Source organism: Prionailurus viverrinus, chromosome E3, assembly GCF_022837055.1.
Source record: "Prionailurus viverrinus isolate Anna chromosome E3, UM_Priviv_1.0, whole genome shotgun sequence".
NCBI lineage: Eukaryota > Metazoa > Chordata > Mammalia > Carnivora > Felidae > Prionailurus > Prionailurus viverrinus.
Window position 1 is genome coordinate 4,984,277 of NC_062576.1, and position 17,992 is coordinate 5,002,268.

Below are 17,992 nucleotides of genomic sequence, written 5' to 3' on the forward strand. Positions count from 1 at the left end.
TTCACGTCTCCCAACGCAAGTGACTTAGGCCTACCTGGTTGCCAGCACAGAAGGGAAGAAGAGCGATCTCAACACTGAAAAGCAGCCTCCCACTGTGAGTGAAGGCACAGCTAAAGTGAATATGGCGACCACTGACTCAAGTCGAAGAACCAATGGACATGGCAGAAATAACAGGTAGCAGGTGGAGGGGAGCCCTTGCCAGGGCCGAGGAGATGAGCCTCCCTCCCTGCTACATACAGCCCTGGGCCCTGGCGTATCATGTGTCTCTGCAACTGGGACCGCCCCCCCCCCCCCCCCCCCCCGAACTCCTGACACAGGAATCCAACTGTGGGACGCAGCCCTGGGAGCTGTGAATGGGGATGAGCTGAGGGTGGCTTCCCAGCTCCACAGACAGGGGCTCAGGATGCGGGGACGCTGGAGTGGGCGTGGCAGCCAGGGGCCCTAGGAATTCTGGGTAGGGCGGGTGGGTGGACAGCGCCGCTTCCGGACCAGGCCAGCCCATGCCCCCCCCCCCCCCCCGCCCCCGAGGATCTGCGCATGACATTTGTTTTAGGTAAAAGTACAGGGGTGAGAGATGGCTCAGGCGCCATGGCTCCTGTCCCCCTGGGGCGTTGAGGAGGGTGTCTATTCCTTTCGCTGCTGCTCAGACTGCTGGTAGGGGTGGAGGCGGGCGGTAGCGAGGACTGGGGACCGGGCTGGCTTGTGGTTAGGTGGCAAAAGCAAGGTGGGGGAGAGCCGGGTGATGAGGGCAGGGATTGGGGTGGGCAGGCCCCCCGGGGGACAGGGCCTGACTCATGGGGCTTTCCAGGAGCTATATCTGGCTGGGCTTAGACGCCTGTTGGAATGGACAAGTCAGGTAGAGGTGATGGAGGTGCTGAAAAGTTCTGGGGAGAAGTCAAGGCTGTACACAGGAAGAATCTGGGAGTCTGGGGCCAATGGGTCCCCCAAAATCCAGTCCCTAAGCTCTCTCTCTCGTTCCACGTCTCCCGTAGCACCTACCTCCCAGCGATTCCCAGACTCACTGTTCCTAATCACAACAGGTCCCCTCTGGCTCTGATCTATCGCGCAGTGTGACTTCCATCCTGACCACCTCCCCCTCTAGTGTCTCCAGGCCTCACCTCCAGGCAGATGCCTGCTGACTCAGCAAGACTTCTGGGAGGCCACGTGGCTCCCCATGTTGGAGTCCGTTGCTCTGTCCCCTCACCCCCCACGTGTGACCATTTAGGTGTGTGTCCCTCTCCTACTGGGCTGTGAGCTCTTCAGCAATGCCTCTCGACACCTGGGGCCTGCCTGTCCTGCGCTCTGACCAGGCCCCTCCCAAGACACGGCCTCCGCCTACCAACAGGCTTGGCCTGTCTTCCCACGCGGGCCCCGGTCTTCCGTTCCCCAGAGGCGACTGCAGAAGAGCAGGTATGTGCCAGTGGTCACTCAAGGAGAGGGCCGGGGGAGGCCGGTGGCGGGGGAGCAGCACAGGAGGGGGGTGGAAGGAGAGGTCTCAGGCAAAGCTCCACAGAGGCGAGGAAGCTTCCACCTCCCCCTGGGGCTCCAGCATTGTCCAAATGTGAGGAAGGGAGCGGGGCTTCCACAAGTCTTCTGAGTCGGCTTAGGGGACACTTCACCTGCTCTGAGACAGTGGATGATGGGAGAGCCACTGGCGCTTGTGGGGGAAGCCAGCCAGCCAGGATGGCGGGAGCCCACACGTCTGTAGAACCATCTGCCCAAGGACAGGTGGGCAGAGAATCAACATCCGCCCAGGCCTCTCCCTGCCTCACGCAGATCCACTCACCCCCCATGTGGATTCTACTCGGCGAAGAACACAGATGACAGAGACCTGGGGGTATCACCTTATCGCCCCTGATGCCGCGGTTGGGTTTGAGGCCCTAGCTTATGCCTCTTATCCGCAGATCCCTTGCCTTCAGCATCTCTGCTGGTGGAGGGGGGCCTGTCTGACAGGATGACTCAGACCTTCACCCCGGAGGGGTCAGAGCCCCAGTTGAAAGATCTAATGCCCCATCCCCTCAGCGAATGGTTACTGGGGGAAATGGGTCTGTAGGTGTAAAGACAGAGGAAATCACTCACTGTACACAGAGGCGGAGCGAGGGGAGACGGGCCACTTCTGAATTGATTTAAAGCTTGTCCTTAGGAGATGCCAAAACTGGCCTCCCCGAGCGTCTGTCCTCTGGCCCCCATCCCTCCCAGCAAGCTTATATGGAATCAGCTCCTCCGAGGCCAAGGGGTTCAGGTTAGAAAGAAGAGTCTGGGGTGAGGGCGCTGAGCATGGGACTTAATAAGCCGTCCCTTGCTCCAGAGCAACCAGGAAAATGCTTTGTAGAGATGAAACCGGGGGCCAGACGCAAAATCCAGCAGGGAAAACAGAGACGAGACAATGCATTTCTTCATTTTAATTTATTCTTCAATTTTTGTTTCTCACTTACCAACACATTCGTAAAATGTAGCAGGCTGTGTTAGTAAAGGAGAAGCAGGGAGCAAAGAGAGGTGAGGGATCTAAGCAGCTGCACACAGGGGTGGGGGTGGGGGTGGGGGTGGGGGGTGGGGAAGGTGGTGGTCAAGAGCAGGAAGCACTTGGGGGCAGAAGGGGCGGGGCGCCTCCACCATCCGCCTTCCGCAGGCGTGGGCATTGCCGATGCTCTTACAGACCCCCAGATGGTTTTGTAAACGTTGTAGAGAGCACTTCTGTTGCTTCCAAACTTCGTCCCCCAACTTCTCCGACTCCCCCTGCCCCCCACCTCCGCAGCCATCCCCACCACTGCAGCCACGAGGCAGGGTCTTCTCGAGCCAGCCCCCTGCATAGCCGGGCCCAGGAAAACCCTGCCCCTGGGTCTCAGGGCCCCAACCCCATAGCCTCAGTCCCTGGGCCAGCATCTGAGAAGCCTAAAGCGGCTGGATCCCAGGGAGGTCAGGGTGGGGCTACCTTGGAGCTCTTTCCCCAAGGGGAACACTCCCCTGGACCTTGGAGAGCATTCCCAGAATGCCCTCTGCTTCAGCCGCAGGCTCCTATTCAAGAGGTCACTGACAGGCCACCGTGGGCATGGGGACTTGGCAGCATGGAGGGCTACCGCTTGCTGGAACCCTGGGTTAACCTGGAGGGAGGTTTTACCTTCCGCCCAGAGAAGGGCTTCCTGGCATTTGTGCACTAACCCAGTGGACACTCTGACCCTGTGCTTATGAACACAAACATTTTAATCAGGATTACATCCACCCTGATGAATTTTCATTCTAGAAAGTACTTTCAAGGCAAACGCCATTGAGGACAATCTAATGCCTTGATGGTTTTCTACAAAGTGCAGATAACTTTCCTTTCTCCCCCATTTCTTTTTCTCGAAGTCATTTTCACCAGGATCAAATCCTATTCGTGTGCGTTTCGCCACAGGTATCCGACTCCCGGGTTAGCGTTCGATGCGTGTCAAATGTCACCAACTGTCACACATGTCACTGGCAGTTTTTTTTTTTTTTTCCTGTGGCTGTCACTTCAAGAAAGTCCAGTTTTCTGGGGGAAGGGCTCTAGCGGACTCCTCACGGACCGGTACCCAACAACGAATTTGTGCGGCGTGCTGTCTGTCCTGGTGTGCCACACCTGTGCCCTTTGGCCCCAGCGGCTTTTCTCGAGGAGCCTTTCCGAGGGTCCGTGCGTAACCATGGCCTACCCTCAGCTAACCAGGGACAGAGCCGGGAGCCCTTCCGCAGCCGGCTTCCAGGAGGTGCGCGCACACCACGGGACAGGGCGGGAGGAACCTGCGCCCTCACCGACCCCGGCTCCCCCCCCCCCCCCCGTCACCCACCCCCTCCCCGCCGGCCACGGTCACGGCGCCTTGTCCGCGGCCCCCGCCGCCTGCTCGGGGCGCGCGGGGCCGCCGGTGGCCGCGCGCGTGCTGCGGAGCAGGCCCAGGCCCCGCGATCGGCCGGCGCCGTGCAGCTGGCGCTCGTGGCGGCGGATCTGCACCTTGTGCCGGAAGCGCTCGCCGCAGTCCTCGCAGACGTAGGGCCGCTCGCCCGAGTGCGTGCGCCGGTGGCGCAACAGGTTGGACGAGACGCTGAAGCGCTTGCCGCAGTCGCCGCAGGCGTAGGGCCGCTCGCCCGTGTGCGTGCGCTGGTGCTGCACGAGCGCCGAGCTCTCGCTGAAGCGCTTGGCGCAGTAGGAGCAGGCGTAGGGCTTCTCGCCCGTGTGGATGCGCTGGTGCGTCACTAGGTTGGAGTGCTGCGAGAAGCCCTTCCCGCACTCGCCGCAGCGGTGCGGCCGCTCGCCCGTGTGCGTGGCCTGGTGCCGCACCAGGTCCGTGCTGCGGCTGAAGCCCTTGCCGCACTCCCCGCAGATGGTCGGCCGGTCCCGGGCGCGCCGCCGCCGCCGCTGCCTGGCCGGGGTCAGGGCGGCGCTGCCCGCGGGGCCCGGGATGGCCACCACCGCCGGCGCGGCCACGGCCGGCAGCACCATGAGCTCCTGCAGCACCACGTAGCCCGGGGGGGCCACCACGACGGCGGCTGGAGCCCCCGGGGCCGAAGCCCCGCCGCCCCCTGCGGCGGGCACCAGCTCCAGCTGCAGCTCCGGCTGCACGGGGGTCAGCTCCAGCCGCACCTCCTGCTGCTGGGCTCCCAGCTCCACCGGGGTCAGCTCCAGCCGCACCTCCTGCTGCTGCTCCAGCTGCTGCTGCTCCAGCTGCTGCTGCTGCTGCTCCAGCTGCTGCTCCAGCTGCTGCAGCTGCTCCTGCAGTTTGAGCTGCAGCTGCCGCTGTTCCTGTTGTCTCTCCAGCTCCTGCCGCTGCCTCTCCAGTTCCTGATCCGACCCCAGGTCAACTGGCATGAGCTCCAGCTCTACCTCTTCCTCCTCGTCTGGCTCCAGCAGAGGGGGCTGCTGCTGCTGTTGTAGCTGTTCCTGTTGCTGCAGCTGTTGCGGCGGCTGCTGCTGCTGTAACTGTTGCTGCTGCAACAGCTGCTGCTGTAACAGTTCCTGCTGCTGCTGCTGTAACTGTTGCTGCTGCAGGTGCTGCTGCTGTAACTGTTCCGCCTTCTGCTGCTGCTGTAACTGTTGCTGTTGCAGGTGTTGCTGTTGTAACAGTTCCTGCTGCTGCTGCTGCTGCTGTAACTGTTGCTGCTGCAGGTGCTGCTGTTGTAACAGTTCCTGCTGCTGTTGCTGCTGCTGCTGTAACTGTTCCTGCTGCTGTAACTGTTGCTGCTGCAGTAACAGTTCCTGCTGCTGTTGCTGCTGCTGCTGTAACTGTTCCTGCTGCTGTAACTGTTGCTGCTGCAGGTGCTGCTGTTGTAACAGTTCCTGCTGCTGCTGCTGCTGCTGCTGCTGTTGCTGAAATTGTTCCTCCTCCTGCTGCTGCCCTGACTGTCCCTGCTGCTGCTGCTCCTGCTGCCACGGTTCCTGCTGCCTTAACTGCTTCTGTGGCTGCTGCTTCTGTAACTGTTGGTGCTCTGGTAACGGTTTCTGCTGTGGCTGCAACAGGTGTTGCTCTGGCACTTGCTGCTCCTCTGATTGTTCCTGCGGCGGCATCGGCGGCAGCTGTGGTTTCAGCTGCTGAGGTGGCACAGGTTGGGGGTTTTCCTGCAGGTGCTTCTCTTGTTGAGGCAGCCATTCTCGGTCAGCTTGCCGCTGTTGCTGCTGTCTTGGGGATCGGCTTTGCGGTCGCCGCTCCTGCCGTGGCTGTTGTTGCAGCGCTGGTTGCTGTTGTGACTGTTGTGGTTGCAACTCCGGCTGCCCCTGCTGTGCTTCCTCAGCCATTTCACTGGCCCCCGTCGGGGCTGAGCTTGTTGGCCGCGGTGGGCTGCCGTTCTCCTGAGCCTCTTCTTCCTCCTGACTCTCACTCCCACCGCTGCCACCTGTAGTGGAAATGGCAGGAAGCCAGGAGAGAAAAATCTACGGGCAGCTCTCAGGTGCAGACCCCCTGGACCTCCCCGCTCACCCGGCCCCATGGACAGCCACGCTAGGACACACTGTGAGCTCCCATCAGGGACCCAAAAACACTGGCTCAGTTGACAATGGCAGCGTGGCATGAACTGAATTGCCCAGAGGTGTGGGGTTGGCTTAGAAATGCACCTGCAGGACCGCTGGTCACGTCACTCTGCACCCTGGCTGTTCCACCTCCCCCCCCCCCGCGCCTCCCTCCACACAGGCTCCACGCTTAGATCTTGGCAGTGACAAGAGCCTGGGTGCCTGGGGCTCTCCAGCACCGTTCCCTGAGAAGTCTCTCGTGCTTCACCGCCATCCAGTGGGAATCCGCGTACAAGCCGTTCGGACAGCTAAGCCACAAGCCCGTGCTGAACTCTGACCTCAGTTAGGGTCACACCTCACAGAAGTAAAACTTGCCTTCTCCGTAAATAATAACGCCTGGAAGTATCACCGCTAGCGGTCCTAAAAGTCACCGAAGTGTCAGAGACAGCACAAAGTTTCCAGCAGGAAGTCCTCCGTTCAGGCCCTAACTCTATCGCTTAGCGGCCGTTGACCTCCCGCAGCCACGGAGCCCTCCTTGTCAGTGACAGCTTCGGGATACCCACACTTCCAGCTTCACGGGCAAAGCCAGAAGGGCCCCGGCATCGCCTCTAGAACCTGGTGGGTGCTTGAAAAATCCCTCTCCCTGTGAGTTAGAAAATGAGTTTGCAAACTAACAAACACTTTAGCAATACCAAGGATACAACTAACTCCGTTTGAAACAGCCTGAAGACTGGAAGTGTCTGAGACTGTTACTCAGGAATGGAAAGGACTAATTCCATAGCCCCAAGTCAACATGGTGACTGGCCAGTTACGTCACCTCTGGGAACCTGAATTTCTCTGTCTGGAAAAAGGAGATAAACCCTTCCCAGGGACATAGTGAGAATGCCAGGGGGGGAAACGTCTGGCCCGGGGTTGTGCAGGTGTAGAGGAAGCCCCACTACGTAAAAGTCGCTTCACTGTCACATTTCACTTTCCTGCACAATATCCACGTGTCTGTCTCTCATTTTGAGCATTCAGGCTGTGTTCACGGAAAATCCGAAGAGGCTCTCTCCATTTCCGAGTCTGATTTCCACGTCTGTTCTTCCTACAGCTTCGTATTTTCAGTTTTGTAACAGAAAGCAGAGGTTCGATGTTATAAAATTTTGCTTTCCGGCCACTTTGCCAGGATTGTATCGATTTCACAAAACCAAGGGATATCTATATGAAAATAACTTCCTTTCAGAAAACTAGTCCTAATAACCTTTGCTTAGGCTAATGGACAAGTGAATGCATTTCTCATAAACACACACCATTCGGGAGTATGCGTGTGGTGAGCGAAGACAGCCATGAAAACCTGTTCCCCCAGCAATGTCAAGGTCTGAGACACTCCAGCCTCCTGCCACCCCTCGAGGCAGCAAGGAGCACCGTGCTTCTGTGTGAGTCCTCACGTTTCTAGCACAGCACTTGGCTGTGTGGCCAGTCCTGGCTTCTTACAGCAACACCAGCATTTTAAAGAACGATGTTTTTAGTAAACATATTATTAAGTGTCACCTGATGTGCGTGCCCTCGCAAGACTTTTTCCAGTTAAATATTTGAGCCAGGAGAGTCGTTTAGCCACACATCCCAACACAGCCCCTCTAATTGCCTTGGTCCTTTTCATGCTGTTCAACCCTGGCCCAGCCCTCAGTCAGTGCCCTCAAAGCACAGAGAAGGAAAGTGGCCCCCAGGAGCATGACCACCATAGGAAGTTTCCCCAGACTGTGTCCCAGAGGGAGAAGGCATCTTGAAAGGTTCTGCAGGGCCATATTTGCCTCTGGGCAAAAGGGGAGGAAGATGGATTGAAGCAGAGGTCAGGAAAAGTGGACAAGGAGAGAGAAGGCTACAGAGAAAAGAGAAGCAAGGGGTCCAATGCCTCAGGTACAAGGGGCAGTGGGAGAGAGCCCCTGAATTCAATCTTGAGAACTTGAGTCTGGAGCCAGGGACAGGCTGGGGAACAGTGGAGGCCTCCTGACCACTGGGGAAATAGCAGCAGCTCCCAGCCAGCACATACCCAGGGTCCAGGCATGGCCTGAGAAGATCTGCATCGTCAGGGAGCCCGTCACAGGCACAACCACAGCCTGATACAGCCGCCTCGGAAAACCCTGAGGGGAACCTGCCAGTGTCACTCCAGGCAGCTGAACTCGGTCACTGTGAGCGGCTGCAGCCTGCCCCAACCCCGCACCCCGAAACCACAGGTGAGCACCCTTGCAGACAGCAGGCTGCCCACCACCCTGCAGCCCCCTCTCGCCCGCAGCAGGCCGGGCTCTGTCAGAAGGTCCTCCGCGGGGCCTGAGGACTGTCTCCTGCTTTAGGTCAGAGCCACCTCCCTCTAGTCCCTCACCTGAGAGGGTGCCAGGCCCAGGGCCCCCATCTTCGAGACACCGAAGCTCCAGCACGAAGGTCTCAGTCGCTGGCCCCAGCTCCATCCTAGCGCTCAGACCAAGACCCCAGGGAGCCAGCTGTGCTGAGAGGAAGGAAGGAAGCTGTTCAGGTGGGCAGGAGTGCTGTGAGCCCCCAGCCCCGTGGCACTGACTGCCACAGAGCCCTCCACCTCAGCCTCGGGCCTCCAGAGCCAGGGGCCCCACCCTGGCTGGAAAGGAGGACAGTTGGAGCCACAGCTGGGGAAGGGAGGTGTAGGGCAGCCCGGAGCTCTGCTCCCAGGGCCCGTTCAGCCCCCCGCAGGGAGGCAGTTCCTCCATTCCTGAATTCTGGGATTCTGTGGGGCCCACACTCAGCCCCAGCCTTAGGGGGCAGCCGGTGCAACTGCTCCACTAGGATGGGGAGCTGGAGACCCAGCACGGACAGTTGAGGAAGTTTGCAGAGAAGACGGAGAAACCTCACGTTCCACTGCCCCCCCTACAAAGCCCCGCCAAGCCTGTTCACCTCCCTGGTCTCTGGCCTCCTAGGCTGCTCTTGGGGTTCGGCCAACGTTCCTAGGCCAGAGCACCAGCAACCCACAGAACCAGCCCTGGCCCAGGGGCTCCTGAAGTCGGGAGGGTTCCCCACCTCTCTCCTGCATCCCCCCTCCACTGGCCTTCCCGCCCCACGCCCCACCCCCGGCCCCTGCAGAGGTGTCCCCACATCCAGCCGGCCTCCCCTCTTAACAGGACAGCTCCAGGTCTCTGTGGGGGTCCAGTCGAAAAGACTGGAAGCGCCCCGAAGGTTCGCCGAGCCGTCCCGCCCAACGGGCCTCACCTGGCGCAGCATTTCCTGCCCCTCACCGCGGCCTCTGCACTAGGGGAGGTGTGTTCATGGTCAGCAGGGGCTGGGCAGCCAAGGCCAAATCGTCAGCCGGCTCCTTCCTGAGGCGCCTCCATCCAGAAAGAGCCGGGGAGGCGCCGGGCCACCCGGGGGCCTTTCTGGGCACTGCGGCGGCGGGCCTGTCGCTGTCAGGGCTGCCGAGGTCGCCCTGGGCCAAGAAAGGGGCAGAACGGAGTTCGCGAGCAGAAGTTGGTGTCGGGCACCCGTCCCGGGGGAAGGGGGCGGGGAGGAGGCTGGGCGCCGGGGGTCTGGTCCGAGGTCGGCGGGGGCCGGGCGACACCGGCCTCGGGTGAGCCGGGGGCAGCCCGGGTCCGGCCGGGTTCCGGCGGCGGCCACAGGTGCCCGGCGCCGGGGGGCGGGGGGGCAGGGGGGCGGCCCGCGCGGGGGTCCGGTTCGCTCGCCCGCCACCCCCCCGAGCGTGCGTCCGGCCGGCAGCGGGCGGCGGGCGGCGGGCCGGACCGGGGGCGGGGGCGGCGGGGCCGGCACAGGAAGTCCCCCCGGCATCCGCATCCTGTCCCCCGCCCGCCACCCGCGCGCCCCGCGCCCCGGCCCCCGCGCCGCCGCCGCCGCCGCTCTAGGCCGCGGCGAGCTCGGTGGGCTTAACCCTTCCGGGCCCGGCCGCGCACCCGCGAGGGTGGCGAGACTGTCGCTGCCCCGAGGGGGGCGGGGCGGCTCCAGGCTCCAGGCTTCTGCTCACCCACCCCCACCCCCGCGCCACCGTGGAGACGCGTGCGGTCTCAGGGCGCCCCTGGCCGGGCTGCTAGTTGTGGTTCATTAGCGCTCAATTAGATGACACTCACCTGATGGGGAGGCCCCATTCCGCCCCCAGCGGACCCCAAAGAGGCCTCCCCCTCCGCACTTTGAACCCCTCCTCCTGGAGCCCCGGATGGCGAAGGCAGGCCTGCGGGGGGCGTGGTGTTTGTGCCCGCTTGGACAGTGGGTCGGGACCCCAAAGGACCAGACCTTGTTAACTGAAGGGTAAGCCCGGCTCGCTCCCTCTGTGCACAAGGCAAGTGATCAAGCCCCCCTCCGCCGCCCCCAACCTCTGTCCTCCCCAGGCCCCCACCCCAGTAGCGCGGTGCAGAGGCCTCCCTGGACGCGCCAAGCTGACCCCTGCTTGGGGAGGCCTTACCTGACCATCTCCATATCCTATCAGCTTTGCCGCACTGTCCTAACCTGGAGAGTTCACATGAGAATCGGGATACTCCAATCCTCTTGAAAAACCCAAAGACCTGGCCTTGGAGAGCTGTTCCTGGGGTAGAGTCTGGGAATAGCCTCACTGGAGAGGGACACAGATGTCTTCCCTCCCTACTGTCTCCATGCTCACCTGGCCCCCCCTTGTTCCATTTTGGATACATTCTGGCCCCACAGGCAGTGGAGTTTGGGGCTTCTCCTCCAGGCCTCTGAAAAGCTCCTCTCTCTGGGAGCTTGCCCCCAGACTGGGTGCTCCAGAGGACAGAGGGCCACCTCTCAGCTTCATCCCCAGACTGGGTGCTCCAGAGGACAGAGGGCCACCTCTGCCTCTTCGGGGGAACAAGTGCAGCAGGAACCCATCTTTGGAGGCAGAAAATTCTGGATTCACCATGGCCTCTTCCAGTTGGGTAACGACGCAAATTATTACCTAGCATGTGTGGAACAGGGACCGCACGCTGCATGTCAGGAGTTGAAGGGTAAGTGAGCATCCCCCCTCTGGCCCGGCAGGTGTGCACCTTCACCTCCCCTGGGAGGGCTGAGCTGTCTCTGCCTCCTCCTTCCTCCCGGGAGACCTCACACCCAGACCATCCAGATGATCCACTCACTCCTTAAATCTTGAACCTCTCTCTCTCCGCTGGCTTCTTGCCAAGAGCGTTTGTTCATCCTTACGGCTCTCCCGTCTTAAAAACCAGGCAGCCCCTTCTCTCTCCTGCCCCCATGGTGGAACTTCCTGGAAAGATGCCCCATTGCAATCTGTCCATATCTCCGTCTACCTATCCCTCCTTCCCCCTCTCCAGCTTGGCCTGGGCCCCATCACTCCACCTGGACAGCTCCCTCTCATGTCACCAGTGAAGTGACCTCCCTGTCACTAAATCTCTCATGCTATCCCGCCTCTGGGAGGCTTTGGACACTTCTCCGGTGGCTGCTGAGAGGGACCACCCTTGGTTCCCACTTCCTCTGGGTCTGCCTCCTCTCTGATTCCTCCACAGACTCTGCTTCCTTTATATAATCAAAACCTGCATAAGTTGTCTTCCCACATCAACAGCTCCATCCGGAAGAGTCTTTCTCCTGTCCATGACTGAGCACCTCACAAACAGTGGCCACCTTTTTTCTTCCTCTTTGTCCCTTTAACTTTGATCCAGGTAATACACAAAGCGAATTGAGTCAGTCAAATTGTTCTAGGAGGGTTTAGCAACAACAAAAATCTTTTCATTTCCAAGTCCACTTTCTTCTGATATTTTTTGCCATTTTTTTTTTAAGTTTAAAAACGTTTATTTATAGGGGAACCTGGGTGGCTCAGTTGGTTGAGCGTCCAACTTCAGCTCAGGTCATGATCTCATGGCTTATGAGTTCAAGCCCCACATCCGGCTCTGTGCTGACAGCTCAGAGCCTGGAGCCTGCTTTGGATTCTGTGTCTCCCTCTTTCTCTGCCCCTAACTCACTCACATTCTGTCTCTTTTTCTCTCAAAAATTATTTATTTTTGAGAGGGAGAGCGAGCGACAGAGGGGCAGAGAGAGAAGGAGACACAGAATTGGAAGCAGGCTCCAGGCTCTGAGCTGTCGGCACAGAGCCTGACACGGGGCTCGAACTCACGAACTGCGAGATCATGACCTGAGCTGAAGTCAGATGCTTAACCAACCGAGCCACCCCGGCATCCTTTGCCATATTTCTAAATACCATGCTCATAGTGCTATTACTTGGTTTTTCCATTTTAGGTAGTATCTATGGACAGCCTACTTTGGAGGATGCAGATTTAACTCTTTAAGCCACACATACATATGTCCATGTCCTGCCCACAATAAGTTGTCTGGTCTTTATCCAGTTTTCTGGGAGAGAACTTCCACACTCTTGGAGTTTCTCCAGTGACAGGAATGTCTTTGTTATTCGGGGGTTGGGGGCTGGATTAGCTTCAGGTTTGGGTCTGGTCATACCAAAAAGACCAACCATATGATTACAGGTTGGGGCTCTGAGCTGGTGATGTCAACCCAACCTCTGGGGCTAGAGATTGAGGTCAGTCACATGGCCAATGATTCGATCAACGTATGAATGTAATGAAACGCCAATAAAAACTATGGACACCAAGACTCAGGTGAGCCTCCTGGTTGGTGACGGGTGCTCTGTTTCCAGAAAGAGGACACAGAAGCTCCACCTTCAGGACTCTCCCAGACTTTGGATCTCTTCAGGAACCAGTGCTGGTCCGTCTTTCTATCCTTTGTAGTAAAACTGCAAGTATAAGTATAGCATTTACTGGAATTCTTTGAGTTGATCTAGTTAATTATTGTCCAACCTGAGTAGGTCAAAGGAATCCCTGAATTTGTAGCCAGTTGGTCAGAAGTACTGGGGGCCTGGGGACCCCTGAACTTGCAGCTGACCTCTACAGTGGGGGCAGTCCTGCTGGGAGTGATGCTCTTAACTTGTGGAGTCTGGAGGGACCCTGGTGGTCAGCTGTGGAACTGCAGGGCAAGACTGCACCTGTCCATATGGTTTTATGACAGTTTGGGGGTAAATCCACATTGACTGTTTCCCTAAGTACATCTGTGTAAATATCTTTCACTGCTGAGCCCAGTGATACTATTTCCTTCTTGTACAACCCTTAGTTCTTCCTGGACTTAATCTCTCATCTTTTTTTTTTCTTTTTAAATTTTGCTTTGATTCACTTTTAGAATCTCCTGAAAAGACTTTTCACATGCTCTTATGGCTCAGTAAATGCCTGTGAATCCAACTTTACACCTGGTCAAACTAGTCAGAAAATCTGTTTGTTTCATTTCATTTGTCTGTTTCCAGACATCCCTCTGGAGCCTCCTTCCATTGGATCCAAATTGGGCGGTTTGCCCTGCAGAGTGCTGGTGTCAGCCCGGAGTCTAGTGTCATCATCTGGGACTTTGTCTCTCTTTCTCTCTCTCTCTCTCTCTCTCTCTCTCTCCCCCCTACATCAATCTCTGTGACCTCTTTCTTCTTCTTGATTAGATCATAATAGAGACCCTTAGCGCTCACCAAATATCCCAAGTGCTCCCCTACATTTCCAAGTCTTACATGCAGTTCAACCGGGGTTAAATAATTACTCTGGCCAGGGGACTGTGAAACGAAGTGGCCCGTGCTATGTCTAAGCCAAAGCACTTAAGAGCTGGCGTGACACCTCCATCTCACGCCTCCCCTGCCATGTGGCCTTGGAAGAGATGTGTTCCCCATGGTGCAAGCACACGATGGTAGAGCCTTAGTCGGCCTGAGCTGTCAGTCCAGTCAGGAAAACCTCAGAACTCTTAAGTAATTAAGCAGAACATTTAATGCAGGAAAATGGTCACAAACATGTTAAAAAGGAGTATTATGCAGGGGACAATGGGACGACCCAGAGATTAGTAGTACCTCCAGGGCTAGAGGAGCAAGAGGGGAAAATGATAGTATAGACAGACACAACTGCTGTATCGGGGAGGCTATGGTAGCCACTCTCGGACACTGGGGTGTGTAAGCAAGAAACGACCAGCCCAGACTCACCAGCCAGTGAAGGCTCCACCAGAAACAGGAAATGTCTTCTCTTCCATCCTGACTTCGGATCCCTCCTTGGTGCTTCCCATTAGCAGAATCTAGCCAGAGGCCAGCTGGCAAGGGAGCCTGGGAAATGGAGTTTTCCGTCTCTGGGCCTCCCGCAATGGAGCATATGGCGGGATGGAGACTGGGTCCAGAGGCAACAGGCAAAGAGCTGGCACATTTGGTGACTCTGTAAAGCAGGGCCCCCTGCCAACCCATGCTGGAAGGGCACACATTTATGAGCTAAGGGAGTGATTGGAATGTTGCAGCTTGAATGGATTATCCTGACCTTCATTCTGGGGGAGCACATTCTTGAGTGGTCTTCCTGAGAATAAGTATATGGCAAGTAAAATTTGGGGAGCCCTCATGTCTAAAAAGCTGCTTCTCTTTCGTGTAACTGGGTATGGACTACAGAAGGGCAATGGCTTCTCCACAGATTTTGTTTTATTATTTTTTTTAATTTTTTTTTCATTTATTTTTGAGAGATAGAAACAGAGCACGAATGGGGGAGAAGCAGAGAGAGAGACACACACACACAGAATCCAAAGCAGGCTTCAGGCTCCCAGCTGTCGGCACTGAGCCTGATGCAGGGCTCCAACCCATGAACCATGAGATCATGACCTAAGCCAAAGTCAGACGCTCAACCGACTGAGCCACCCAGGCTCCCCTATTATTATTATTATTATTATTATTATTATTATTATTATTTTCAAGTAGGCTCCATACCCAGCATGGAACCCAACACGGGGCTTGAACTCATGACCTTGAGATCAAGACCTGAGATCAGAGACCTGAGACCAAGACCTGAGTGGAGATCAAGAGTCGGACACTCAACCAACTGAACCACCCAGGCACCCCTCCTTCTCCCCAGACTCTAAAGACACTATTTCCTTGTCCAGTGTTGCTGTTGAGGATGTCCTGTGCCATTCTGGTCCCTGATCATCTCATGTTGTCATTTCTCTCCCATTTTTTTCATCATTTCACCTCTTGGTTACACTTCCTAGAAGATTTTCTCATCACTATCCTCCACCCTTTCTGCATTTATTTCTGCAACCCTCTCTTTAATTTCAGAGCTTTCTTACTCTCGGACTGGGTTTTTTCCTTACGCGTGTTCTTGCTTCACAATTGCAATGTTGGCTCCCACCTCTCTGAAGACAGCTAACTTTGTTCCTGCTTCCTTCATCGTCCTTGTTTGCTCCAATTCATTTCAACAACAACAACAACAACAACAACAAAGTGTTTGTTTCATTTCTCCTGTTGAAGGATTTCCTAAGCTGCCAGGTGATGCTGGGCTGTGGTGTGGAGTGAATCGATCGGCATGCAAGAGAGGGGGGTGTGGACAGTCGGGGAGCCCGCCATGGGGAGGGGTGTCCTCCAGCATCTCTTAGTGTTTTCTCTCGGGCCGCTCAGTTTGTCTAGAAAGGACTCGTTTGATCACCTGCCTGGGCAAGTAACTTGGCCATGAGCGTTCTAGGAGCCAAATGGGGAAAGAGAAGACTCAGATTTCAGAAAACAGATTTTGCTAAATCCCCATGGTTTCAAGAACTCTTCCTGCCTTTGGCTCTGCCCAGTGTCCCCAGAGTCAGAGCCTATTTGGTACCAGGCTTTTGCCAGAGCAGATGCGAAGGGGGAGGGGAGGTCTGGAGACCCGCCTGGCAGCAATCTTTCCGTTTCCAGCCCTACTGGGAACCTCAGGTTCTGAAGGCTTTCTGGGCAGTGGGGAGGGGGGCGGGGATCAGGTTGTTCTTTTTGGCTTTCCCCTCTGATAGCTTAGTCTTCTGCTAAGTCAGGTCCTTTCAGGTCCATCTGAGTTCCAGTTTCTAAAATCTTAAGCTTTTGATTTATTTTTTTCCTTACTGAGAGAGACACAGCAGAGACAGCAAAAGGGACAGAGAGAAGAAGAGACAGAGAAGACAAGACCATGGGCCAGGAGCGGGTCCCTCAGTAGGGGGCAGAATGTGACAGACTTGCACCCAGCTGACGGCTTGGGGCTTCAGGAAGTTTTCTCTCCCACTGGGGAGGGTGGAGGAGGTTTGGAATATGATCCTGGGAAGAATATGATCCTGGGAAGGCTGGGGAGCAGCGCTGATGGCCTGGAATGCATCTAAAGCACTCATGGTGGTGGCCCAGGGAGCAAATGTCGGGCATGGCTTCCTCAGGCCAATCCCCTCCCTCCTCCCCGCAGTGTTCCCTCTCAGAGCACCAGGAACCCATGGCGTTTGCCTGATTCTGCTTTTACAATCTGATTGGGGTCTTGCCAGCTGCAAGGGCAAAGAGTTCGTCTGGGTTGGTCACCCTTGTCTTCCCAATACTTCCTTCAGTTGACACGCAACACGTATTTGTCAAATGAATCAATAAAATAACCAAAAACACTTGCTAGCAGAGCGAAAACCATTCGGTATAATAATCCAAACTTCAGTGGGGGGCATGTGACCCAACACGGGCAGATAATCCTCTGCCTCTGCCGGGGAGGTGGAGCGGAGGCAAAGGTGGCTGGGTTGAACGCACCAGTGCAGGAGCTGCAGGGTCCCACCCTGGCTGTGACGAGCACTTGTGTGCTTCCATGGAACCCCTTTTCCTTGCCTAACTCACTCAGGGTTGGTTTCTGCAAACAGAGAACCCTCACAAATGCAGAAATTGGGACTAGGAGTGGCACTGAGGCCCAGACGCCCCAGGAAAATGTGGGATTCGAAACTGGCTATTGGGCCAAGATGAGGACAAAGCGCAGAAATTCCCACACGTGTTCCAGGACGGGGGCGGGGGAGGGGAGGTGTTCTGTTGAAACAACTAATCCCGGTACCAGCTAGGGCCACCTGAGACCGTGAGTCCTCTGATGTTGAGGTGCTCGAGGATCACTGGAAGGGGACAGGGATGCCAGGACCACACTATAGGATGGTTCCATCTGATGACATTCATTCCCGTCCAGGAAGACCTCAGCATTCCTTTGCTGAGGCCCAGGTGGAACTGGGGCCTTCGTGGGGCTGCTCTCAGAGCATGTCAGAGCACTGGTAGCCACAGGCCAACACCTGGGTCTCAGGTTGATTCCTGGGTCACCGGAAGGGAGCTCCACTTGGACTCTTCTTTGAGTTTCCTGAGGTTGCCATGATGAAATACTACACAACAGGCAAAGGCCACAGAGATGAATGTGGGACAGCTCTGGAGGCCAGAAGTCTGCGATCAAGGTGTTGGGAAGGGCGATTCCTTCTGAGGCTGTGAGGGTGGGTCTGTTCCATGCCCCTCTTCCGGCTTCCGGTGTTGTCGATCTGTGGCGTTCCTTGGCTTGTAGAAGCATCACCCCCTTTATCTTCACATGGTGTTCCCCCTGTGTGTCTGTGTCCAAATTTCCCCTTTTTATAAGGACACCTGTTACATTGGACAAGGGCCCAGTCTGATGACTTCATTTTAACCAACGACATCTGCAATAACCCCATTTCCAGATAAGGTCGTGAGGGGCTGGAACTTCAGTAATATGAATGGGGAGGGGGCAGGGAGTAGGGGTGAAAGAGACCGTGAGAAAAGTTATGCACAGGGAGCACAGTGTGGCTTCTTGGGTCAGGCTGAACAGGAGGCTTCAGTGCGGATGGGAGTCTGTGTTTTTGTGCCAGCTTGCCCACAGGGTGTGGTGTAGCAGTTTCCAGGAGAGCCAATGCCAACCCGAACCAAACACAGCTCTGTGCCTGGGGGCACTGCCCTTGGCCTGGATTGAGGAAGGAATACAGAGACGTTGGGGCTGGAGCCCTGGGCTGCACCGAACAGGGGCATTCTGCCCCTGCCCCAGGTTCCGTTCCCCCTTCTACTGTCTCTCCCAAAGGGGCTCAGAGGACTTCACCCTTGATTTGAGAGATGGGTGAGTGAAGAGACACCAGGATCGTTAGAAAGCTCTTTATCAGCCCGGCGGTGCCACCAGGCCACTGAAGTGAGCCTCCTAGTCTTCAGCAGGGATAGAAGGACAGTCTCCTGGCTGAAGCCAGAAGGCAGCAGTAAGCCTCCAAGAAGCAAAGCGGGGAAGCTCTGCAATTTAGGTATCGTATGGGTGGCGCAGA

At 56.8% G+C, this 17,992-nt stretch overlaps 1 protein-coding gene across 3 annotated transcripts; it reads right to left on the minus strand.

Moving 5' to 3' along the window:
* Positions 1-2,391: 2,391 nt before the first annotated feature.
* Positions 2,392-9,658, minus strand: ZNF853 (zinc finger protein 853). Of its 3 annotated transcripts, none has more exons than XM_047837487.1 (3): positions 9,164-9,658; positions 8,310-8,427; positions 2,392-5,838 (listed from the first exon to the last, which is right to left on the minus strand). In XM_047837487.1, the coding sequence occupies exons 1-3, from the start codon at positions 9,173-9,175 to the stop codon at positions 3,821-3,823; spliced, it is 2,148 nt and encodes a 715-aa protein (XP_047693443.1). In that variant the 5' UTR covers positions 9,176-9,658; the 3' UTR covers positions 2,392-3,820. The 3 variants fall into 3 exon arrangements, with proteins under 3 accessions (XP_047693443.1, XP_047693444.1, XP_047693445.1); XM_047837488.1 differs by having other exon boundaries at positions 8,310-8,432; XM_047837489.1 differs by lacking the exon at positions 9,164-9,658 and adding an exon at positions 6,925-7,040 and having other exon boundaries at positions 8,310-8,419.
* Between the last annotated feature and the right edge of the window lie 8,334 nt (positions 9,659-17,992).

What these genes read in the sequence shown, in the direction of transcription:
- ZNF853 (XM_047837487.1), bottom strand. An exon ending in TGGGCCTGGCACCCTCTCAG is followed by an intron (nt 5,839 to 8,309) that starts GTGAGGGACTAG and finishes TTTCCACTACAG; the next exon opens with GTGGCAGCGGTGGGAGTGAG.